At 43.8% G+C, this 24,398-nt stretch overlaps 1 protein-coding gene across 1 annotated transcript in view; it reads right to left on the reverse strand.

The window, feature by feature from the left end:
- Positions 1 to 4,148: 4,148 nt before the first annotated feature.
- The window catches only part of LOC147444230 (anthranilate synthase beta subunit 2, chloroplastic-like), a 61,600-nt gene continuing 41,350 nt past the window's right edge, over positions 4,149 to 24,398 (reverse strand). The window contains exon 8 of the mRNA XM_086526923.1: positions 4,149 to 4,667. Within this exon, the coding sequence (XP_086383049.1) occupies positions 4,554 to 4,667 (114 nt within the window). The 3' untranslated portion in view covers positions 4,149 to 4,553. The remainder of the gene's footprint in view (positions 4,668 to 24,398) is intronic.

A 24,398-nucleotide genomic window follows, 5' to 3' on the forward strand; every position in this document is an offset into this window, starting at 1 on the left:
ACAATCCAACAGAAAGGCCTTGAGAACTCACTCATACACTTTGTGTTGGTCATACTATGTTGCAATCAAGACATTTACTTCTCCCAAGAGAAGGGTATCCACAAACCACTTAAAGATCAATAGCTTAACTGAATTTACAATGTTATTAATTGTTATTATCCTAATTTTTCCTTAGAAATTGTATGTAGTTATGTTAGTCTCTATCTATGCTAGAATCTCTAACTAATTACTCGCCTTGTTGATTAAATAATCACTTTCAAATGGTTGGTGGTCCACCACTAACCAGTGGTTCAGACAAAAATTGACATCCACTTGCAAGTGCTTTGAACTACTTGCAAGTGGTTCATACAAGTTTTAACTGGTCCTAGAAACCTTTTAGAAGTGGTTGCCAGAACACTCTTATACACATAATTCTAATCTCAAAGACCACTTGCAAGAGCTTTCTCAACCACTTGCAATTGATTCTCAACCACTTGCAAGTGGTCCTCGGTTTACATGTGGTTGCCCGAACACTCTTAAAGAAATAAGTAAAGTCTCATACGCCACTTGCAAATGCTTTCTCAACCACTTGTGAATGGTTCTCAACGAGTTGCAAGTCATTCTCAACCACTTGCAAGAGATTGTCAACCACTATTAAGTGATTTTCAACCACTTGCAAGTGATTCTCAACCGCTTGCAAGTGGTCCCCAATTCACATGTGGTTGATTAAACACTCTTATCTAGATAGTTCTAATCTCATACACCACTTGCAAAGGGTTTCTCAACCACTTGCAAATGATTTTCAACCTTTTGCAAGTGGTTCTCAACCACTTGCAAGTGGTCCCTAGTTCACATGTCGTTTATTCAACACTCTTATCCAGATAGTTTTAATCTCATACACCACTTGCAAAAGCTTTCATAACCACTTGTGAAAGGTTCTCAACCACTTGCAAGTCATTCTCAACCATTTGCAAGTGGTCCCCAGTTTACATGTGGTTGATTTAACACTCTTATCCAAACAGCTTTAATCTCATACACCACTTGCAAAAGCTTTCTCAACCACTGTAAATGGTTCTCAACCACTTTCAGGTGGTCCCCAATTTACAAGTGGTACAACTTACACTTCTTCCCACTTACATGTGGTTTTAAATCACCTACAAAATCCCAAAGACAAATAGCTAAAACAATCTGAAACCAGCTTATAATTAGACAACTTGTAAGGCACAAGGAAAAAGTCGATTGAGTAGCAAATCGGGTTTTGCATTACAAATTAGCGTATAATTCCGCAATACAATGTCAAAATTATTCACACTTTGAAATGTCAAATACATTTACATTTTGAAATGTCAAATAGATTTACATTTTGAAATGTCAAATTCCCCATGATGACTTACACTATCAAACCCATCATGGATATTTGCATGCTGACTTACACTATCAAACCCATCATGGATATTTGCATACATAGGCACAAGTATCTAGCTCTTAAGATTTTTACTGAGAATCACAGGTCCTGATACTATTGATAGGCCTTCTGTAACATGGTGTTGGAGGTAGGACTTTGCCCCCACCACATGTTTTCTTTCACCATTTTAGCTAACTGAGACTGCTCTTGATTTCTTCTTACATCCAGTGCACTGGTAATGACTGTCTCCGATCGAATTTTTGATATCTTCCATTAATAGAAAAATGGCAAAACCTCATGATGTAGGAAACTCTTCCATTGCTCCTCTATCTAGGCCTCTAGAGAAGGAAAGATAACATAGGAGTCTTTGTCATTCAAGCATCATTTCTAATATTTTTCATCTAGCAAGAGGGTGTTATCCTTGTTGAATTGTGGAAACTCTTTCCAAAAAGTGCTCAAGTCTAAAAAGAGCATTTGTTCAGACAGTTGCTTGACAAGCCATGAGCTTTTACTAAATGTCTCTCTTGGAATCCACCCACTCAAGCACCTATGAGATTAAGACAAGCACAATTATAATCTTTGTTCCAGTTCTCTCCCACTCCATGTGTTTCAGATGTACAATTCAACGATCTAGCTAGCCCCAAGAATAGACCATTCTGCAAAGCGATGCACTTAGTGCTTCACAAAGCTAACCTACTTCACAATTCCAAAGTGCACCATGTCGACACCAAGCACGGTTCGTCCCTCTTTTTGTTACAGGTTAGAAGAAGCAGATCATTCATATCAATGATCAAGGCAAGCCTATTGTCCTCAACGAGACACACGGAACTAAATTACTTGAGGTAACTCGCGATCAAAATGCCCCAAGTCTTCTTCACTCCACTGTCCGTGCCCAACATTACCAACGACTTGTATTTTTCCTATAATGCCCAAAAACCACCCAGTAAATTGAAGTGGAGATTGACACACGAGACAAAAAATATATCTTGTGTTTGAAAAAAGTAAATAGCACAAATAGCACATGAAACATAAAGTTTTCGATGTGCACGGGTTTTGGGGGGGTCGTGGTTAGTACTTTTCGTTGGATCTGGAGGGTGAACTCCTTCCTCCAACTATCGCTTGCGTTTCTTCTTCAACGTTTCTACAATCACCCGTAACGTCTTTACATCCTCGGGACACCACTTTATTCGTTGTTTTTTATTTTGGGATCATAGCAAGGCTTAGGGTAAAACAATAGAAAGCTTGTCCAACAAATAGGGACGCTACATCACTGTTCTTTTTTACCTTCCTGGTTGTGGAATTGAGAGCTTGTTGGAGTCATCCACAATGGTAGCCTTGCCATGGTTCTCCTTAACCACTATTGGGTCAACCTCAAGGTCCTTCAAGCTATCCATAGTTTTTTATTCTAGGATCACAGCAAGATTTAGGGTAAAATAATAGAAAGCTCGTTCAGCAAAATTAAACGTTACAACAATGTTCTTTTTCACTTTCTTGATTGTGGGTTCTTGTTGGAGTCATCCACAATATTAGTCTTGCCATGGTTCTCCTCAACCACTATTGTTGCAGCATCGATTTTTCAACTAGGATTGTCCTCTCAGGGGGGTCACTGCAATAAAAAAATGCCTATCACGTGGGTTCAGCAAATAGGGATTATTTTATTGTATATTTTCTCACATTTTCACACACAAAAAGATGTTAAAAATATGATCTTGGAAAAAAAAAATAGAATGAGTAGAAAAGGATCCCTTTTATTGGTGAAAAATTCACAACCAAAAGGTTTTATAAATAGTCCTTGAACGCACTCGATATATAGATTTTACATATAGTGATCCCCTCAAGGCTGTCATCCATGGTTGCGTCCTTGAACAATTAAAAATCATCAGATAGTTTTGTGTTGTTTTTGTCAAATGCAAGCAGAGAAAAACTTTTCTCATCATTGGTTTACGTGAAGGAATGATCATGTTAGACTCTTGACAACTAATCTCATCAAGCACTTGCTAGGCACTTTATAATCACCTCACACTTTATAAGCACCACCAAGCACTGCTAAGGATGTGCTTCACTGTGAAGCACATCTAAGGAGTTGCATCATCTCTTAGCACTTTTGACAGACTTTTGAGTTGTGTCTAAGCACTTCTAAGCATTTTCTAAGCTCCATTGGGCAATATGAGGCACTTCTTAGTATTGTCTAAGCAGCTCGTAAGCACTATGAAGCTATCTCTAGGCACTTTCTATGCACCTTATTTAGCATGATAACCACTCATACATGGATCAAGTAGTTTCCCAGTAATTTCAGAGCAGTACAAGCACTTTTCTTAAACTTTGAGCAACAAGCTCACCTGCAAGGAGTCCAACTCTTCTTTAACATTAACCTGGGCCAAATCACTGTTGGAACCTGCTTTGGATAGCACTTTGGTGATGGCTTTGACCCCTGCCCTACTACATTAGGAATATTCTTCGCTTGCCTTTTGAGCATAGAAGAACTCTCAATCGAGTGTGATTACCCTCCCTCTTTCTAGGATGGAGGAGATGGCTTCTCTCATTCTATCGGTCCCATGGGTCATATTTGGCCGGCAGAGGACGCTAATGGATCATTATCATCATCTCAAGATCAAACAAAGAATCGCAGAGAAATGAGCTGGCATAGGCACGGAGTGTGTGCGCATGTGATGGGTATGAAGGCAAGCGCATGTGTATACAAACTATTTGAAGGAGCTATATGAGCACAAACAAGCTCACAAGGAAAAAAGAACAACACTAAAAGTTTAATTCAAGATCATGGTTTTCTCTTGCTCAATTAGGACGCACGACCCTACAAATTGACATAGAGTCGTCATGTAAGACACCAGCTCCTAATGGACTGGTCAGACACGAGATTGTGTCTTTAGACAGATTACTCTCTATGCTAGCTTGATGATTTAAGGGAAATCAAAAATTATACAGCTTTGTTTTTATCATTTTACGAGCATTGGATTACCGTGCTCTTGAACGCAAATTTGTAGGGCTAGTGATGATATGAGAGACTTATGCACTCTCAAGAGAAGCACCACTCCATTCTTTGATGTGTTGCAAGGTTTCTAATCGACAAACATTTGCTGCTTGATGTTGCCCCCTTGAAGACGATCCAATACTTGTATGATTCATTTCAACTTTCATCCATGTTGGTCTTCTATCCGATTTCTTTGCTAGTGTGTTGTGGCCGTTCTGCCAAGATTTTTAGAAAGTTTTCGATAATCTTCATGCCGTTTTCTGTTATGATGCTCTCTGGATGGAACTGCACTCCCTGCTCAAAGATAGTGAATATCATTCGTAAGTTGAAAGCTTGCAAGCGGTATAAACCAATGTGTGTGTGTGTGTGTGTGTGTGTGTGTGTGTGTGTGTGTGTGTGTGTGTGTGTGTGTGTGTGTGTGTGTGTAAAAATGTTTATTCATGAGTGCAAAAGGCCTTAAGACATGTCAGACCAGAAAAATAACATCACCGTCATATGATCAGAGAGTGATTTACAGAAGATACAAAAGACTGGAAACAAAGAAGTGAACCAGTGAGGACAGCAAACACAATCTCCCTAACAGTGTCCAACTCTAAAAGGCAGTGTATGAGCCCAAGGCCACCCTGTGAGGTGGGTGAGGTGTTGCCCTATCACACACCTTAGCAGGTGCAGGCTATCCACCTCTACCAAACCATAGAAAGTTCCTGAATCTGGCGAGCTCAAGAAGATCCAGCAAGATTTAATGCACCACATTGTCACCAAAAGCATCTGCTTGGCCATCACAATACTTCCTGCCAATGAAAGACATGCTGAGCTCCCGTGTATTGTCTTCCTCCAAATGCTCAGGGGAAGGGGGGCAATCTGTTTCTCTGGTGTCAAATAGAGCCCTACCTAATTACCTAAGTAGCGCATCTGCATCCCTAGGTGAATCCAATGAAAAACCTCTCTACAAGACCACTCGGGTGGCTGATGGACCAGTCCAAATGCAATTGCCTTTGGAGGCAATCGTCTTTCTCCAGTTGATCAGCAAACAGAAATGTCTTAAGTCTGTGGCCTTTGGCCACCTCGCCAGCCAAATACAATGCAGTGTCATCACCAAATTCCACATCCAGAAGCTCCTTATCACAAATAGGCCTATGCGATTCTCAGAGCCATAAGATAGCTACTCAGGGACTCAGCAAAGAACAAGAACAAAAAAGGGTCAACGGGGTATGCCTGTCTGACAGATATGGTCGGTGCAAATCTTTAGTCCTCTTCCTCTTGCAATCAGCACCTGGTTATGCGCAATGTAAGATAATGTTGCAACTCCCCTAATTCAAGCATTCACGAAGCATATCCTCAGCATAGGCCCCTCACGAAAGCTCCAATCCATGTGTGTGTCTTCAGGCCAAAAAGCTTTTTGCAATTGTGATCTCTGATTTCTGACAAATGATTTGGTCTTGAACTATGATTTTCTGTTTTTTGCGCAATTAGTGCTGTTAGGCTGCTTTTGCTGCTTTTCTGGTGTCATGTTGCCACATACATCAATAGTGCCACATGGTACTGCCACATCAGCAGGCTGACTGGCTGCTGCTACTTTTGCTGAGAACAATGGACATCTACAGTGTTGGGTGGGAAGATAAACATACCCTTTAAAATGTAAAATTGTTGTTTGGCAGACAGTTTGGGGGGAGTGCTGATATAGGTTTTTTCCTTGCCCTCTGGTTTGCTTACCGGATTTTCTGTTGTCTCAGGTATAGCTCTATAACATCCACGTACATGATTGGGTTTTCAGTGAAGTTAGAATCAATGGACATCTACAGTGTTGGGTGGGAAGATAAACATACCCTTTAAAATGTAAAATTGTTGTTTGGCAGACAGTTTGGGGGGAGTGCTGATATAGGTTTTTTCCTTGCCCTCTGGTTTGCTTACCGGATTTTATGTTGTCTCAGGTATAGCTCTATAACATCCACGTACATGATTGGGTTTTCAGTGAAGTTAGAATCAAAGCCCATGCTGCAGTATATTTTCATTCCATTGTGAGACGTATTGGTCTTGGGCTACTTGTGTAACAAGATAATTAATATATGAAACTATATGGAGAAGAAGAAGAAGAAGAAGAGGATTTAACGTCGTAGGAAACTATCCCAAGAGACCTCAAAGATCTATCCGACGAGAGTTGAACTCAAGACCAATACATCACATCCTCATCAGGTGTGTCAAAGTGTCCAATACAAAAATAGTGTACTGAAGTAAAGATTGAACCACTAAAAAGGGGGGGGGGGGGGGGGTTGTGCTGGTATAAGGGCAGCCTGCTGAGCTCGAGGTAGCTGGTATAGGCATGAACTCTCTCATGGGTCTCTGCAGCATGATATCAATCTCTTGCTCTGTGAAGAACCTCGTAGGAGTCGCTCTGCATCTCCCAATGATAGCCTAGATACGTCGGTGGTAGGCAGATCGGCGGCGTAATCTCCAAGGAGGCCGTGGGCATGGGATCTGCTGATCTCTGTGGCTCTCTCTAGCAGAATCCCACGTGATGTGGGGCAGGCTGTCATGTAGTCTGCTGCCTGAGGAGGGCCGCTCTGGAAGTAGTGTGTGACTGGCCTTTGGATGGGCCGTGCCTGGAGCACCTCATCCTTTGTAGTACATCCTCTCTATATTGCTGTAATTCCAATAGGAAAGCCCAAGACATCTCTGATCAGTGTAATCCCTAACCATAGACAAGGGCCCGAAGCCATCTCTGAAGAGACAATGAAAACGTCCCCTTATCTCATAATAAACTAAAAATCGGCAGATATAGTGTTCCTCCGTCTCTGGCTCAATGTCACATAGGTCGCATATCTGCTCCTCTGCGGGTGTCGAAGTATATCTCCCTATCTCTATGTGTAGCTGATGAGAGGAAGTGTGAAGCTGACCTATCACGCATGCAAGAGGTGTGAGTCCATGTATCTCGGTCGCACAACGAAACCATCCTCGTTAGTGTGAAGAAAGTGCTCTCTATAAAAAGCCATTTTCTTTCCCAACTCCTGAGGGGGGGCTCACCCAGGTCCTCTCTGTATCGAGCTGTGTAAGATCCTGTCTGGCTATCTTGCTGATCTGTGGGCGAGTCAGTGCGAGCGATGTTGCGTCCAAGGAATATTGAAAAGGTGGCAATTTTCCATCGTGAACCATGTAACTGAAACCACACTGAGATATGTGCATACCAATATCTGGAGTCGCCCCACAAAGCTAGTTGGCGGGATGATTCGAGGACCAATCTAGCGTAGCAATGAGATGGCCATGTACATACATAACTGACCCGGTAAGTGCCTCAGCCACATCAAAGTAGCTGCCAATTCTGCTCTAACAATCTCATGGGGTTTTGCTGCCTTGCATCGGATAAGCTTGGAGATCATAGTGACAAGCTTTCTCCATCACCCTCCACCCGTTTTGTCACGTGACACATCCCAACCCTATGTGTCCGTGGACAAGCTACACCACAACAGGGTTCAGTTAGTCCGATCAAGTTTAGATTAGCAGTGATCTGGCACTTTTGTGAGTCTATTCGTAGACCGTGCATGCCCAGTCACTTAGCATAGATGCATATCCTCCGGTTGCGCACAGCATGATCATCGGAATTCCCATCAGAATCCATTAGCATCAGTTAGGGGAATTTTCCAGTGCATTTAGCCTATTTTCCTATTTTTGGTTATTTTCACTTATTATTTTTAAGTGACTTTCCAACAAAAGTAGGTAGGGCAATTTTGCTAAGTTAATATATAAGCAAACCCAAGTTCACACTTTCTGGCAGAAGAGGCAGCAGGAGCACCTTGCTCAACAGGCAACTTCTCAGCAAGACCAACCCCCGCGACTACTCTGGCGTTTTCTCCACAGAAGACCTAGCGTTTTTGAATCAGATCAGCCTTGGCGATTTGTGCACAGCAGATCAACCTCGGCGTCATCACGACACAGTAGATCAGCCTAGCGTTTTTGCATTTGCAGAACCCCGACGACACAATGTGACATGAAACGTTTCGTGGTTTCGGTCGTTTCGGGGTTTCGAGGTTTTGAAACGTTTCATTTCATAGCGTCAAAAACATGAAACAAGTTTCATAAACGACATTAAATTATATATTAATAAAATATGATAAATATGTATACAATGTAGCACACATGATTCTAGACTTTAATGTCCACAAGAGAGAGAGAGAGAGAGAGAGAGAGAGAGAGAGAGAGAGACGTGCTCACTGCTTAGAAGCGACTTCAAGCGAGCACGATCAAAGAGATGTTCAGTATTGATGAAAGTTAAAACACAACCACTAGTTTCATGAATCATAACTGATGCATCATTGATTCATTTAGCAAAGTACTTCTATTGAACAAAGTTTTTGGAAAAAAAACCCCAATTTTAAACGTTTCATAAAAAATGCCTGTCCGTTTCATGCGTTTCGGCAAAACGTTTCATAGGTTTCGGGGTTTCGGGGTTTCATCTGCATGAAACCCGTTTTTATGTCACACTGCGACGACAGAAGGACCAATTTCAGCCCCTGGCGTTTTTGGATTTCAGCAGCAAATTAAGACCGGCATTATTCACCTAAAGTGTAGCAGATTCAGCCCATAAAGACCGTCAGTTTTCAGCCCCAAGAAACCTCATTTTTCAGCCAAGAAAACGCAGCCAAAAGTCATTTTCAGCCACCGAAACAGTCCCGAAATTCAGCGATTAGAAGATCTCAGATTTCAGCCATCATCGTCATCGTCGTCGTCGTCGTTGTCGTCGTCGTCGTCGTCGTCGTCACCGTCGTCGTCATCGGCATAGACCAAGTTGCATAGTCCATTGCATATGCATTGTACACCTTTGTGCAATCAAAGAATAGACCACTCTCGCCGACGAGAGTGGGGCCTTCGGAGGAGGGTTTTACAACCTCTCGGGTGTCGTATCTCTTCTCTCTCCTTCTCTCAGTCTCATTCACTTACACGCACAAGATCCACTCATTTTGTTCGTGATCACAGCACTCTACAAGACGGAAAGCTCTCTCTTTCCCTAAGAACTAAAAGGAACCTTGAGCAATAAAGATCACTAATCTTGAGAAAAAACAACATTCATTCCGTTGCACCTAACATTGGTATCAGAGCTTTGGAAGTGTTCTGCATTACTCAAGGAAAGAACCACAAGAATTTTTTATTTTTTTTGCTTGTTGCGATCGCACAAACCCAAGTTTACTTGGGCGTGGCGATTCCTAATCGTGTTTTGTTGAAGAGTGACAGGAATCCCAAGAAAGAAGGGCTTGTCCAGCCTCCCCTTGTGTCTCTTTTCACTCATTGAGAGCGGACCATGCACTTAGCGGCCGGCCAATCGACGTGAGGTGGGAAAAAGCAACCTTGGTGTGAGCGCAAGGCCGCCAAGGGGTGAGCCCGCAGAAAAGGGTAGAACTCGGGTGAAGAGAAGATCCTTCTCCAATGCGATTTGCAAGTGAAAGAAAACCTCAAGAACCTCAAGAACCCAAGATTCTCACGAGTCAAGGACCTCAAGAACCTCAAGAACCCAAGATTCTCACGAGTCAAGGAACTCAAGAACCTCAAGACCCTCAAGAACCCAAGTTCCTCGTGAACTTAAGAACCCAAGACTCTCAAGAACCCAAGTTCCTCGTGAACTTAAGAACACAAGAACCCACAAGAACCCACGATTGCAGCATGATCATCACTCAAAGCGGAATGGATACTTCGCTTGGAAGTGATGAGCATGAGAGAGGCGAAGAAGAATTTTCCCCACCAGGAGGTTTTTCTGACCCTTCCCCATCTACAACACCGATTGCACTAACTCCTATGGAGGCTTTCGACAAGAGGATGATTGACAAAGAGTTAAGAGATGCCGAACGAAAAGCAGAAATAGAGCGTGACTTCGAAGAAAAGATGGCAACCATAGAGCGTCAGCCCCAAGAAAGAATGGTAGCCATAGCGCGTAAGAGCGAGCAAGCACGCTTGGAATCCAAAGCAAGAGAAGCAGAAATGGATCGCAGACACGCAAAAGACAAAGAAGAAAGAAAAGCAATACAAGAACAGAGCGACCAACAAAACAAAGAGTTCTTGCGACTTTTTTCTCAAGTACAGACGTACTTTGCACAAAATCACGGAAAGGAGACTGTCTCAGTCTCTTCTTCTCCAACGCATGATACACAGGATTTGCATGATTGTGCGAAGCATGATGATGATTTGATTGACAATGACTTGCATGATGATTTGAAGCACAATGATAAGCATGATGATTTGGATGCCAATGATTTGCATAATGATTTGGATGACAATGACAAGCATGATGATTTGCATGATCAATATGTGATTTCTCACAAGCATGATGATTTGCATGATCAAGATGTGAGTTCTCACAAGTATGATAAGTTGCATGAAGAAGATGTGATTGTTCACAAGGATGATGTGTTAGTGGATGCTTTTTCTAGCGAAGCTAACCTCGTTGTAGATTCGAGCAGTCACAAAGATCTGATCTTGGCTTCCGAGTCGAGGTCCAAAGAAACCCCACAAGACGATTCGATCATTCAAGAAGAAGCGATCTTGGCTCTCGAGCCTTGGTCCAAAGAACCATCACAGGAAGTATTGTGTGTTCGCATGATTGATACGCACGCATTGTTCAAGTGTTTCATTCGTGACGGTTTCCTGTATTTTAGTCAGCATCGTTATGTGATCCCTTTTTCTAGGCATGACATACTGTATGTTGAGCACGTTTCTCTCATGGATGAGGACGAATGTATGCGAATTGTTCATGAAAAGTTGAAAAGTATGTATGTCAGGAAGTCACATTCCATGGTTCTTCCTTGGCATGACACAGTTTCCGAACGAGCACATGATAGTATGAGCACCAAGCATAGGCATTTCCATTGTGATTTGCCACAACTGATTGATTTCGATCAAACAGAAAAGATTCGGCCGCATTGTTTGCATGTGTTTGATGAACGGGTTGTAACTCCGTTTCTATGTTCATCTACATTGCATACACAGTCTTTAGAGAAGACAATATTTTTTTCCTTCACTATACATAGAATGGGTATGTTCATGGTTTTGTGTTGGAGATTGTTTCAGGAATTTTCAGCCATGGAGATTCTTGAAGACGAAAGAAGCAGGACTCTAGACAAAGTTGAAGCAAGAAAAGAGATTCAGAAGACTTTGTGTCGCTTTCGGCGCGGCCCAAAGAAGCAAGCGTTGCAGACCTTTATGAAGTTCAAGTACCGCACGACCCACACATCAGAGTGGGCCGGCGAAGAGTCCCTTCCAGGATTCCGGATGCTGTTGGCGATCTCCCTCAACGCCATACAGTTCGGTACCAGTACCTCACTTTCAAAAGGAGGGGATGTCACATGACACATCCCAACCCTATGTGTCCGTGGATAAGCTACACCACAGCACGGTTCAGTCAGTCCGATCAAGTTTAGATTAGCAGTGATCTGGCACTTTTGTGAGTCTATTCGTAGACCGTGCATGCCCAGTCACTTAGCATAGATGCATATCCTCCGATTGCACACAGCATGATCATCGGAATTCCCATCAGAATCCATCAGCATCAGTTAGGAGAATTTTCCAGTGCATTTAGCCTATTTTCCTATTTTTGGTTATTTTCACTTATTATTTTTAAGTGACTTTCCAACAAAAGTAGGTAGGGCAATTTTGCTAAGTTAATATATAAGCAAACCCAAGTTCACACTTTCTGGCAGAAGAGGCAGCAAGAGCACCTTGCTCAACAGGCAACTTCTCAGCAAGACCAACCCCCGCGACTACTCTGGCGTTTTCTCCACAGAAGACCTAGCGTTTTTGCATCAGATCAGCCTTGGCGATTCGTGCACAGCAGATCAGCCCCGGCGTCATCACGACACCGTAGATCAACCTAGCGTTTTTGCATTTGCAAAACCCCGACGACAGAAGAACCAATTTCAGCCCCTGGCGTTTTTGGATTTCAGCAGCAAATTAAGACCATCATTATTCACCTAAAGTGTAGCAGATTCAGCCCGTAAAGACCGTCAGTTTTCAGCCCCAAGAAACCTCATTTTTCAGCCAAGAAAACGCATCCAAAACAGTCATTTTCAGCCACCGAAACAGTCCTGAAATTCAGCGATTAGAAGATCTAAGATTTCAGCCATCGTCGTCATCGTCATCGTCGTCGTCGTCGTCATCGTTGTCGTCGTCGTCGTCGTCATCGTCATCGTCATCGGCATAGACCAAGTTGCATAGTCCATTGCATACGCATTGTACACCTTTGTGCAATCAAAGAATAGACCACTCTCGCCGACGAGAGTGGGGCCTTCGGAGGAGGGTTTTACAACCTCTAGGGTGTCGTATCTCTTCTCTCTCCTTCTCTCAGTCTCATTCACTTACACGCACAAGATCCACTTATTTTGTTCGTGATCACAGCACTCTACAAGACGGAAAGCTCTCTCTTTCCCTAAGAACTAAAAGGAACCTTGAGCAATAAAGATCACTAATCTTGAGAAAAAACAACATTCATTCCGTTGCACCTAACACGTTTGAGGTTTCTCCAGACCGCATGGGGTGGTCAAGACTAGGTCCCCAAATCTGAACTCCATACAATAGTGTGGGATGTCACCATCGTATCAAACAGCCATAGCTTAGTTCGGGGCTCTAGGAACTGTACTAGTGAACACATCTGCTCAAGACATGCAAGGATTGCATATCCTCGTGTAAGTCTAGAGGTTGCTGCCTCTCTCATGGAGACGGAGGGTCCTGTGAAAACAACCCCCAAGTAAGTGTAATGTCTCAACCAGCTCCACTTCTTCCTCGCCATATAAAAAAGTTGGCGTTGATGCCTCACACATTGTGCTGTAGTGCTGTAGTATTAAAAATCATCATTGTGGTCTTGCTGAGGTTCACAGACAAGCCTCTATCATGTGCGTCTTGTCACAAACTGGTGAGGTGGCTGCCCTGTACACACACACACCCAAGAAAGCAGGAAAATTCTGCATTGCTGACATGGCAAACAGCGTACGGACTGGCCCGAAAAACGCGGCGCGATTTGCGGGGCTGATGACGCGGCAAGCTGAAACCGGCCTGTTCAATCCAAAAAGGGCGGTAGACTTTACTTCAAACCTTGATTTAGCTTTCACCCATTATTAGTCGTCTATTATACCTGCGCTATAGTGACACAAGAGAGGGGAATGGGATACAGATGCTAGAATGCACCTGTATGAGAAGACCGACACCAGATTGGCCCCTAACTTAGGCGCCCCTTTCGGTATTTCTTTATTGTTTAAAAGAGGGAATAAACGTTGTGGTTCTTTCCAAGCTGCCCCGCACAACCTTGGCTGAATTTTGACTGTTCTGGCCTGATTTCGACAGCATAACTGTACTAGAACCCTTCACGGTCAGTATTCCCACGCATTAAATGATTTTCCCGACGCATACGGGCACTTTGCAAAACTTGGCGAGAATCTGCAGCACGAAAATGCGCCAGATCACCTATACAGCGGTCCCCTTGCGTCCCCGAACCTCCTAGGGGTATTAGGGTCCGTTTAGGGCCAAAACCCTAAACCTGCAAAAATACACAGCAGGCTGTAATTCACTGTTTTGGGCTCCGTTTCACGTGCCGGTCGCATCCGTAGCAAGTTCTCGAGCTCCCGCACCTGTAGGGCTACTTGCCCTTTGAATCGGACGAGATTTCTAACGTGAAACCTCTCCGAATTCACCTGTACCTGCGGGGGGATTAGCCGCTAGCTAATCCAGTACCTGTACAAGAGGCTCTTGCCTCGGCAATCGCGCATGAACCCACACAACTGTACATTGGTCAAATGAAGAGCCAACTAGTGGGGCATAACATACTGCCAAAGGGGAGAGAGAGAGAGAGAGAGCAGTGCGTATCATGCAGGGCATCACTCCTGGCACCGCACTGCGCATAAGAGGGAAAGCAAGCACTCCATAGCTCTTAACCTGTGACAAATTCTGAAAATCAGCCTCCTCTCTCATTTTAGGCGCCCCCTCTCTGGCCAGGAGTAGCAGAATGCCCACAGAGTGCCACATGGCACATTTTCTGACTTTGGGCATTCCCGGCTAAAAATATCTCAACTGGTGCGTCAGTTGACTTTGCAGCAGAGCAAGAAAATGTTCCCTTTGTCATTCCGGAGGTAATGACATCAACACATTTTCAAGTCCCAAAATAGCAGTTCCCTAAATTTTAGGAGATGCTACCATTGTATCTTTCTAGGTCATCCGACCCTCTTTGTACACTGCGGCCACATCCAGAACTGAAATGTAGCCTCTGTAACAAAGGATTCCACTTTGGCTAGTCAATGACCCCACTTGGCTAACCATAGTCCTTGTCCAACCTTAGTGCTCTCTTGCCCTCATGCCTAGACTCCCTCTGGACAGTTCCACACTAGTTATGCAATGCAGGGCAGTTAGATTTCCCGAGGGGTGTTTCCAAAAAGTGAAAGTAAATAGATAATAAGAAAGAAATCAACAAAAAGGATAGATAGTAGTCACACGCTGGTGACATACCCCCCTCTTGAAATCTCAAACGTCCTCGTTTGCATCTATGTCGTACATGCTTACTGTCAACACTGATGTATTCAACACCTGTCGACACATATACGACACATACATGCTCATTGTCAACCCTGGTGTATTCAACACCTCGTCGACTCATGTATTGCCTGCGTGTGAACCCTGTCCCAATGACATAGTGGTAGCTTCGCACTCTGCCATTGCTTTGAGTCACTAACTTTCCAATGACAAAATGGCAGCTGCACATTTTGCCACTGTCTTATAGTACACGTTGGATCCCGTAACACTTTCAAGCATACCCAAACCGACAGTTTAAGAATGCAGTTACACATGTACTCTTTAATAGAAGCAATTACTGTATCCTTGACAAACTGACAAGAAATACTCACTTCTATAGCACTAACCAAACTTTTGGACATTCCATAAGAGCAATTGCCAAACTGACAATCTGTACAGCTCTAACATTCATGTAACAGGTATTTCATTTGAGCTCACTTTAAATACCATGTACATCATTTGTTTCAGAATCCATTGTCACACTGACAATCCATGTAGCTCTGAAACTCAAGGGGTCAAGGTAGGTTGCAAATCGAAGGCTTCCAAGTAAAGTGATAACACAGTTGGTGACTCTGCAAGTTCACCTTCTTCCATCCACTTAGCATCCATTGGTGGATAGTTTCTGAACTTTACCAAGTAACGCCTAGCAACCTTGCCTTTCACTTTCCTTTCTTTGTGTGCCAAAATCTGTTCAGGGACCAAGATCTCGTCAAGTTCCTCGACTTCCGGCTGATCTTCAACTGGCATATCTTCTGGCACATCACCCACATAGGGTCTGAGAAGACTCACATGAAACGCATTGTGAATCTTCCAACTGTCAGGCAATTTCAGCCTATATGCAACATCACTGATTATGTCGCACACTTGAAAAGGCCCATAGTAACGCATGCTGAGCTTTGGAAACAGTCTTTCCTTGCCCTTCATCTTCTTTAACCTTGCCTTTTCAAAGCGTAAAAGCACCCAATCACCAAGTGAATATACCACTTCACGACGGTGACGATCAACTGCTTTCTTTTGCTTTGCCTGAGTCTTTTCCAAGGCCACTTTGACCTTCTTGTACATTTCATCCATGTCCTGAACATACTTATCTGCTTCAAATATCTTGTCCTTTGTATGCAGTATGGGAGGAACTTTCTTGCCACCTTCAACTATCTCAAAGGGTGCCTTGCCAGTTGATGAATGCACTGTATTATTGTATGCATACTCCACCAATGGCAAATACTACTCCCACTTTCCTTTATGCTCTGACACATAACACTTCGGCAGATCTAGGGCAGTAGAATTTGCCTCTTCTGATTGCCCATCTGTTTGAGGATGAAATGACGAAGAGAATTTGAGCGTTGTGCCCATATTCTCAAACAAGCCTCTCCAGAACAAACTTGTCATGCGTGGATCACGGTCGCTAACAATCGATTGTGGCATGCCATGATACTTGAAAATATTGCTCATAAACAAGCGTGCCATCTGATCCGGCTTTATCTTCTTCCTGACAGGAATAAAATGAGCCTGTTTGCTGAATCTGCAAATAATGGTCCAAATACCATCGTTTCCTGTCTGCGTTCTCGGAAGATCAAAGATAAAATCCATAGCAATACTTTCCCATGGTTTATCTGGAATAGGTAGTGGTTGCAATAACCCTGGTGCCTTTTGCCTGTCAAACTTGACCTTTTGGCATATTAGGCATTCTCGCACAAAGGCATCCACATCCCTTCTCAATGTAGGCCAATAGAAGAATGTCTCAACCGCTGTGAGCGGGATGAAAACACACACAGCGCCTCTATAACGACCCGACACACACTCTTGGGAAGATACACACACACACTAGGGGGCACCACTCGGCTTACACAACACACCTGGCCGAGACAGGAAACACACCTATGGAGTGAGAGGAGAGAGATTATCCACTTGTCCACTCCACACAGAGACACACACACACACACACCCAAAAAACTCAGCTCAAAAGAGGAGAATTTCTGATGTTTAGATACAATTGAGCTTGGGCCAACACCAATGGGGCAAATAGCTCACACAATATAGGTAAAATAAGCCAGATACAATCACAAACTAGAGCAGAAACTTCGCTCATAGGAGAAACTTACACAGAAAAACAGCAGGAAAAGAGTGAGGAATTTGGCAAAATGGACAGCGCCATCGCGTCCGGAACGGCCCAAAACCCCAGTCTACAATGTCAAAGTGCTCAAATCCAACCTCGGATGAGCAGTTTAGGGCCAAAACAGGCTCCAAAATGGGCAAAAATACACCTGCGGCTGTTCCTCCTCTCTTCTCCACGTTTTTTCTGGTCTTCTCTCTGTTTTTTCAGTTCCCACACTTAGCTTTATTACTTGGGCACCCTTGGCCTTTTAGATGACCTCAAACGGACCCCGAACAGGCCAAAAACTGACCTCGCAGTGCATAGTTGTCACCTTTTTGCATCATCCGCACACCTGGCACTCAGCCTTTTTCCAATAATGCATCTCGCCACCACGTGAAGTGGCCCCAAAAAGTGGTCCTAATGATGACCTTTCTGCATAACTCTCACAAGAAAACACCCACGTTGTGTCCGTCCTCATCCGCGTGCAAATATTGACCTCGTTCGCCCTCCTGACGCCACTAGATGCCATCTGACGCACCTGCTGACCTCATGTCGTCGGCCCGCGGATAGCTTCCTCGAGAAGTTTTACGCGCTACCAACTCCTCCTTATTGTAGAAAAAACACACTAGTACTGATAATAGTGAAAAACGATGCAGTAGATACACCCTGTCCTACCTGTACACATGTGGGTCCCACGTAACCACCTGGCTCTGGAAAATGGGCAATCCTTTATTTGATGCACCATGCATGTGTATGTACATATGCGCAATCCCTTGCTCAAAAAAACTCCTGACATAATTTGCCCATCCCCTAGCCTGCTAGATCATTCATGATCAGCAGCAGCAAAGAGAGATATGAGACTCGCCGCATCACAGGTCTCCTCATCCCTCACCAACATTGCTTGCTCCACAGACATCTCATCTTGCTCCACCATCATCAATCTAGCATGATACAATTTAAGACGCAATCCATTTACCCTTGACTTATGTAGAATACCATCCAGGTTAGCCAGCTGATATGTGCCATTTGGAAAACACTCCACTACCTTGAAAGGGCCTTCCCACTTAATTTGAAACTTCTTTTGGAAGGTGTTATCCAGCTTACTGTTGTAGCGCAAAACCAAGTCATGTTTCTTGATACCCTTACTTTTAACCTTTTCATTTATCTTTGTCAAAGCCTTATCCTGCATCTGCCCATAATGCTCCAATGCGCTCATCCTATCCAACTGGACCTCTTGTAACTGCAAGAGCCTCTCTTTGAATGCATCACTAGGCGGCCCAAGCAACTTCTCTAACATCTTGACCGCAAGCAACTCTACCTCCACAGGCAATAGTGCTTCCTTTCCATACACCAAATGAAATGGAGTAAACCCTGTACCTGTCTTCACCGAAGTACGGTAAGCCCATAATGCACTAGGCAATTCCAAATCCCAATTCTTTCCTTGGTGCTCTGTCACTTTAGAAAGAATTTGTACCAACTCACCATTGAATCTTTCATTTAAGCCATTACACTGTGGGTAATAAGGAGTGGTATGCTGGTGCTTAATCTTCATCTTTATGCATAAGAAGTCTAGCAGTTTAGCTCTAAATCCTGGCCCCTTATCTGAAAGTAGCTCTAATGGCACCCCAAACTTGCAACATATTTCATCATACACAAATTTTGCCACATCCTTTGCAGTGATCTGTTTTACTGCTATAGCCTCTGCCCATCTAGAAAGATAGTCCACTGCCGTCAAGATATAGCTTTTGCCCCTGCTTGTGATAGGTAACGGGCCTATTGCATCAATCCCCCACTTTTCAAACACATCAAACGCCATAATGGTTTTTCGTAGCTCTGGCTTCAACACTCTCTTCCCAAATGCTTGACATCTATTGCAAGACCTACACCAATGGTGAACATCCTTGTGCAAACTACGCCATACATACCCCTCTTGCAAAATCTTATGCAAGGTGATCTTTAGAGCAAAATGGCCACCACATGCGCCTTCATGATTCTCTTCCAACACTCTGTAAAGCTCCTCCCGCCAAGGTACACGTCTCAACACGAGATCAGCCCCTTTCATGTATAAAACATCACCAATCAACTTGTACCTGTATGCTCTACGCACAAAGCCATACTTCTTAGACTTCTGAATCTCCTTTGGAATGATTCCTGTTAGCAAAAACTCCTCTTCTTGAGCCAAACTTTCCCGGCCATGATAAAGAGGTAAAGTGGTCCTCAACACGAATAGCTCCCCGATCATGCCTTGAGCTGCTTCATGTGCCTCTCCATTTAGAGCACGTTCAATGTGTTTGATGCTCCATGCTTCAAACTTTTTTAACATGCCTTTAATTCTGAAGCACATTTCCTTCAATGAGGTGTTCTTGCTCTTCCACACACCCAGCACTTGCTTCACCACTAACAAGGCATCACCTTTTATGCTCAACCTTCGAACCCCATGCTTCAAACAAATGTGTAATCCGGCTTCCAATGTAGCATATTCAACCTCATTGTTACTATGCGCATCCAATTTGAACCCTCTCTTGCATACTAGCTTCCCCTCTGGATCATAAAGTGCTATACCCCCTGAAGCTGCATCGTGGCTCTTTCTGTATGAACCATCAAAGAACAACACATGTGCATTGCTGATCTGTGGCACTTCTTCAACTACCTTTCTCACCACCTCTTCCTTAACAATAAGGGGATTCTCCTTGTAGGTCAACAAATCAGCTAGGGTAGCCCTTGTACTATCTTCCACTAGAAAAGAGAACTCAAACTCTTGCAGCTCAATTACCCATTTCTTCACCACATTTGACATGTTAGTACCATTAATTAACTGTGGCAAAAAGGCATAACTCGTCAAGAAAACAAAAGGCCGTGGTAGCAAGTAATGACGAAATCGTCGACAAGCAAATATTACACTGGCCATCACTAGCTCTACTTCCGATAACTTTCTCTCCGCTACCAACTTCACTCGGCTTGCACAATACACTGGCCTCATATAATGGCTGCCCTTCCCCTTTTGCAATAGCATGGCTCCAATGGCATCATCCCCTACTGATGGATTTACATAAAAAACTTTCTCCCAATCAGGAGCCTGCATGGCTGACAACCCCCCTAACACCTCTTTCACCTCTTGAAACACTTCTTCACACTTGTCATCCCATTGCAATGGATCATGCTTTGCCACTTGCTGTAATGGATAAAGAAGCTGCGAAGACAATGGAATAAACCGTGCCATGTACTTCACTTTGTGTATAAAGGTTGCCAATTGCTTCGTACTCATAGGTGATGGAAGAAGAATAATAGACTTAACCTTGTCTGGATCAGCCTCAATGCCATTTTCTGACACCATGTGGCCAAATAACTTCACCCTTGGCTGTGCTAGATGACATTTCTTTGGATTTAGTTGTCCTCCACATTCATCATATCGAGCCAATACCATCTGCAGCTTCTCATGGTGATCAGCCCTACTGCTATAGACACAGAAGTCATCCATAAAAGCTTTAACACAACTACCAATGAATGGTTCCAACACCCAATTTGCTCTCTCTTGATAGAAGGTCCATTTGACAACCCAAATGGCAATACTGTGTAGCAATAGCAGCCCCATGGCGTAATAAAAGTTGTCTTTGTGCGGTCTTTAAGAGCAATCTTCAATTGAAAATAGCCTGAAAAACCATCACACACATTGTACCTCTCATAACCTGCCACTGAATCCAAGATCTGATCGATGAATGGAAGAGGATATGGGTTCTTCTTAGTGGCTGCGTTTAAGGGTTTAAAATCCACACAAATTCTCCACTTCCCATCCTTCTTTGGACTGACTACAACTGGACTCACCCATTCTGTGGTCTCCACTGGAACTATAAACCCTGCCTTCAATAACTTGTCCACCTCTACCCGCAAGGCTTCCATTTGCTCTTGACCCATCCTTCTTAGCCTTTGCCGCACTGGTTTAGCACCTTCTTTCAGCTCTATATGCATCTCTCCACCCTTGAACCCTCTGATCTCTTCATATGAAGTAATGAACAAATCAGGAAAACTAGCCAGCATATGCAAAAATATATCCTTCTCCATAGCTGAGAGGTCTCCACTAATCATTTGCGTCATTAATTCCTGCTTCTTTGACAACTCAACCTTGGTTTGCATCAGCCCTTCAATCACTTCATAAGGCCCTTCACTTTCATCTTCAACCTCATTCGCAAATGCAACTAAACCAATCTCCTGGATTTCTTTGTCCATCAAAAGAAATGCAACATCAGCATCCTCATCACTGCTGGTAGTGCTATCACTGTTCTCATCTGTCACTGTGGAAGAGTCTTCATCACTAGACTCATCCTCATCTTCATAAAGCTCCTCTAATCGTTTCCTTGTGTCCATATTATAAAGCTTCTTGGTACATGTCTTTCCATAGAGGCTAATCGTACCATGTCGCCAATCTTGAACAGCTCCCACTGCACGTAACCATGGTCTGCCCAGTATAATAGGATATGCTCCCAACCCTGCTGGCATCACATGAAAATCAACCACTGTCTTTGCTTCATATGCCTCCACTTCTAAGCTCTTTACAACACCCAAGCATTTTACTTTTTGATGGTTTGCCAATCTGATCCGAAAACTTGACACCCCAGCCACTGTGAGACCCATCTTCTCAACACATGAGTGTGTTATGACGCATATTTGGGCTCCGCCATCCACATAACCTTGTCCCAAATTTTTCCTTTTATGCCACACATCTACTATTGGACAAATGTCTGGTAGCTCGTCCATTGCCAACACCTTTACTGAACCTCTCTCTGGCTCTTTCTCCATTGGGTTAACCATCCTCTTCCACTGTCGCTTTAGCTTAGGCACCATCTCTATAAGCTGCCCAAGAGTAACATCTGCCTTCCTGCTCGTCAGATCCTCCCTCAAGTCATAGCTTAATTGCCCATCCCCTAGTGGAAAATCTGAAACATGAAACTTTCGACGAGCTCTCCTTTTCCTCTTGGCTTTGACATCCTCGCCTTCATGGCTCTTTCCTTTCTTCTTACTAGAACCTGGGGCACTTCTTCCTTCCTTTTCCTCTGTGGTCCTCTTCCCAATAGGCATCACTAATGTATCCTCTAGCTTTGATGCCTTCTCCAAGGTGACTACACTTAGCACTTTTGTCTTTCCTTTTTCCTCCTGGGTCAGTCCACTGGTTCCTTCATCTCCCTTAATTTCGATGTCATAATCATTTGACCTAGTTAGCACCTGTCTTAGCAATGGATACATGTCTCCCCCCATCCTTGGTGGCTTATCACATTGCGGGCTGATGTGACCCAACTCTCCACAATTATAACATGTGGGCGTCTGCCTCCAAAACCTACCATTGCTTTGTCCAACACCATTCCTAGGCCTTTCTTCACCTCCTGGCTGATTTGCAAACCGCCCTCGACTTCGATTATTTCCCACTTGACCTAGCATGTTTAGGCTGAGATTCTTCATCAAATCAACCACTTGCCTCATGTCTTGCCTTAGGCCATCATCTTGCACTGCTGTAGTGACCACTGCTGGCATTACCTGAGTAGTAACAGGAACCACTGGTTCATGATGAACCCCTGACATACGACCTTGTAAAGAGTCCATAGGCTGAAATTCAGACCTCATTGGCAAAGACTCCACCCCTAACTGGCTCATTTTCCTCAGCTTCCACTCTTTGTTCCTTGCTACCTCTAGTGCATCCTCATATGTCCTAGGCTTCTTTAGCTCCACTCTCCAACGTATATTCTCCCAAAGACCAGCCAAGAACCTGTCCTTCTTCATCATGTCAGGTGGGGGTACCTGTGGTGCTAAAGCCTTGCACATTCGCTCCCATGCCAATGAAAACTTGCGTATGTACGCATCTACTGGCTCACCTTCCTTTTGCACCAAAGCCTGTACTTCTTGCCACACTTTGTCAGGATCTTCTATCTTCACAAACTCCACTTCCAACCCATGTCGTAGATTGTCCCAACTCAACCTTACAGGTGGATCAGCCACACGCAACTCCTCTTCAAATGCTTTAGACTAAACTCGTGCATCACTCTTCAAACAAATTTGGAGAAGGCGTAACATTTGCGTAGGGTCATGAATCTGGTTGCTAATGCAGGCAACCTCCATCTTTTCCAAAAATTCTTCCACATCTTCATAACTTCTTCCATGAAACTCCAGATAAGAGAAAGCCATGGCTACCCAAATTATGATGCTTTGAGAACCCCTTCGAACACACGTGCAAGAACCCAAAACTTTTCACTACCCAATCCCCCAGAAACTTCAATGGAGCTCAGCTTTAGATAAGGACAAACACATGCACATCAAATGAGTTTTCATAGTTAATCATCGGAATGACAACAGGCAAAGGACATTCCAGGATCTCTCTCAATCTTCTTGGCCCAAACATAAAGACTATGCGCTGCTGGAAAAAGATCTTCCTGGACACATGAACATTATTCTGAATTCTTTGAGTTAAATGAAAAGGAGTGAACTGAGGGCCATTTTGATCATCCATTAAAGCTAACCATGAAGCTCCCAAGAAGGCACACCTGACTCAACCTCTGATTTTGCCAAAATTTCAGCAACATAACAGCATAAATGGCTCAAAATACCAAAAAACTAGCCATCATAACTTGGGAAAATTTCGACAGAGTTTCCCCAGAAGTAGAGCAGTAGGAACCCAAAATATAGACTGTCTATGTATGCATAAACTGTCAACAATAGAACCCGAGCATCAAGTAGGACTCACTAGTACATAGCCTATGGCGAGGTCACGAAAAGGGTGCTCCAGCTACCTGTAACACCGAAAGGATCTCCACATTTGAGAATCCCCCAGCTCAATAAAAACCTCACGCTATCGACCCTCACACGAAGGCTAATGCAAATCGCATATAGTCAAGTCTCAGAAATGACTATCTTCCAGACCAAGTCTCAGAAATGGCTGGGACTGCCAAATAAAACCATATATGGCTCCACAAAGGCGTACAATGGCAGTTTCCACAAGTAACGTACAATCCAGCAGACAATGCGCTCAAACAGGCGCCAAGTGATGCATACCCACAACAACTGCAAGTGACACCAAAGCTAGTATATCACTGTACTCCAGCTACCTGTACCTGTGTGAATCACCTGTACCTGTACTTGTCCCTGTCCCTGTAACCTGTAACCTGTAGTCTGCAACCTGCAATCTGTAATCCCGAATCTCGAAGCTTGAAGCTCGAAGCAGAAGGTACTCGAAGAAGATCCTCCGTGGGGACGCCAAAAGAATGTGAGCGGGATGAAAACACACACAGCGCCTCTATAACGACCCGACACACACTCTTGGGAAGATACACACACACACTAGGGGGCACCACTCGGCTTACACAACACACCTGGCCGAGACAGAAAACACACCTATGGAGTGAGAGGAGAGAGATTAT

This window comes from Adiantum capillus-veneris, chromosome 13 (assembly GCF_014529385.1).
Source record: "Adiantum capillus-veneris isolate H3 chromosome 13, ASM1452938v2, whole genome shotgun sequence".
Classification (NCBI taxonomy): Eukaryota; Viridiplantae; Streptophyta; class Polypodiopsida; order Polypodiales; family Pteridaceae; genus Adiantum; species Adiantum capillus-veneris.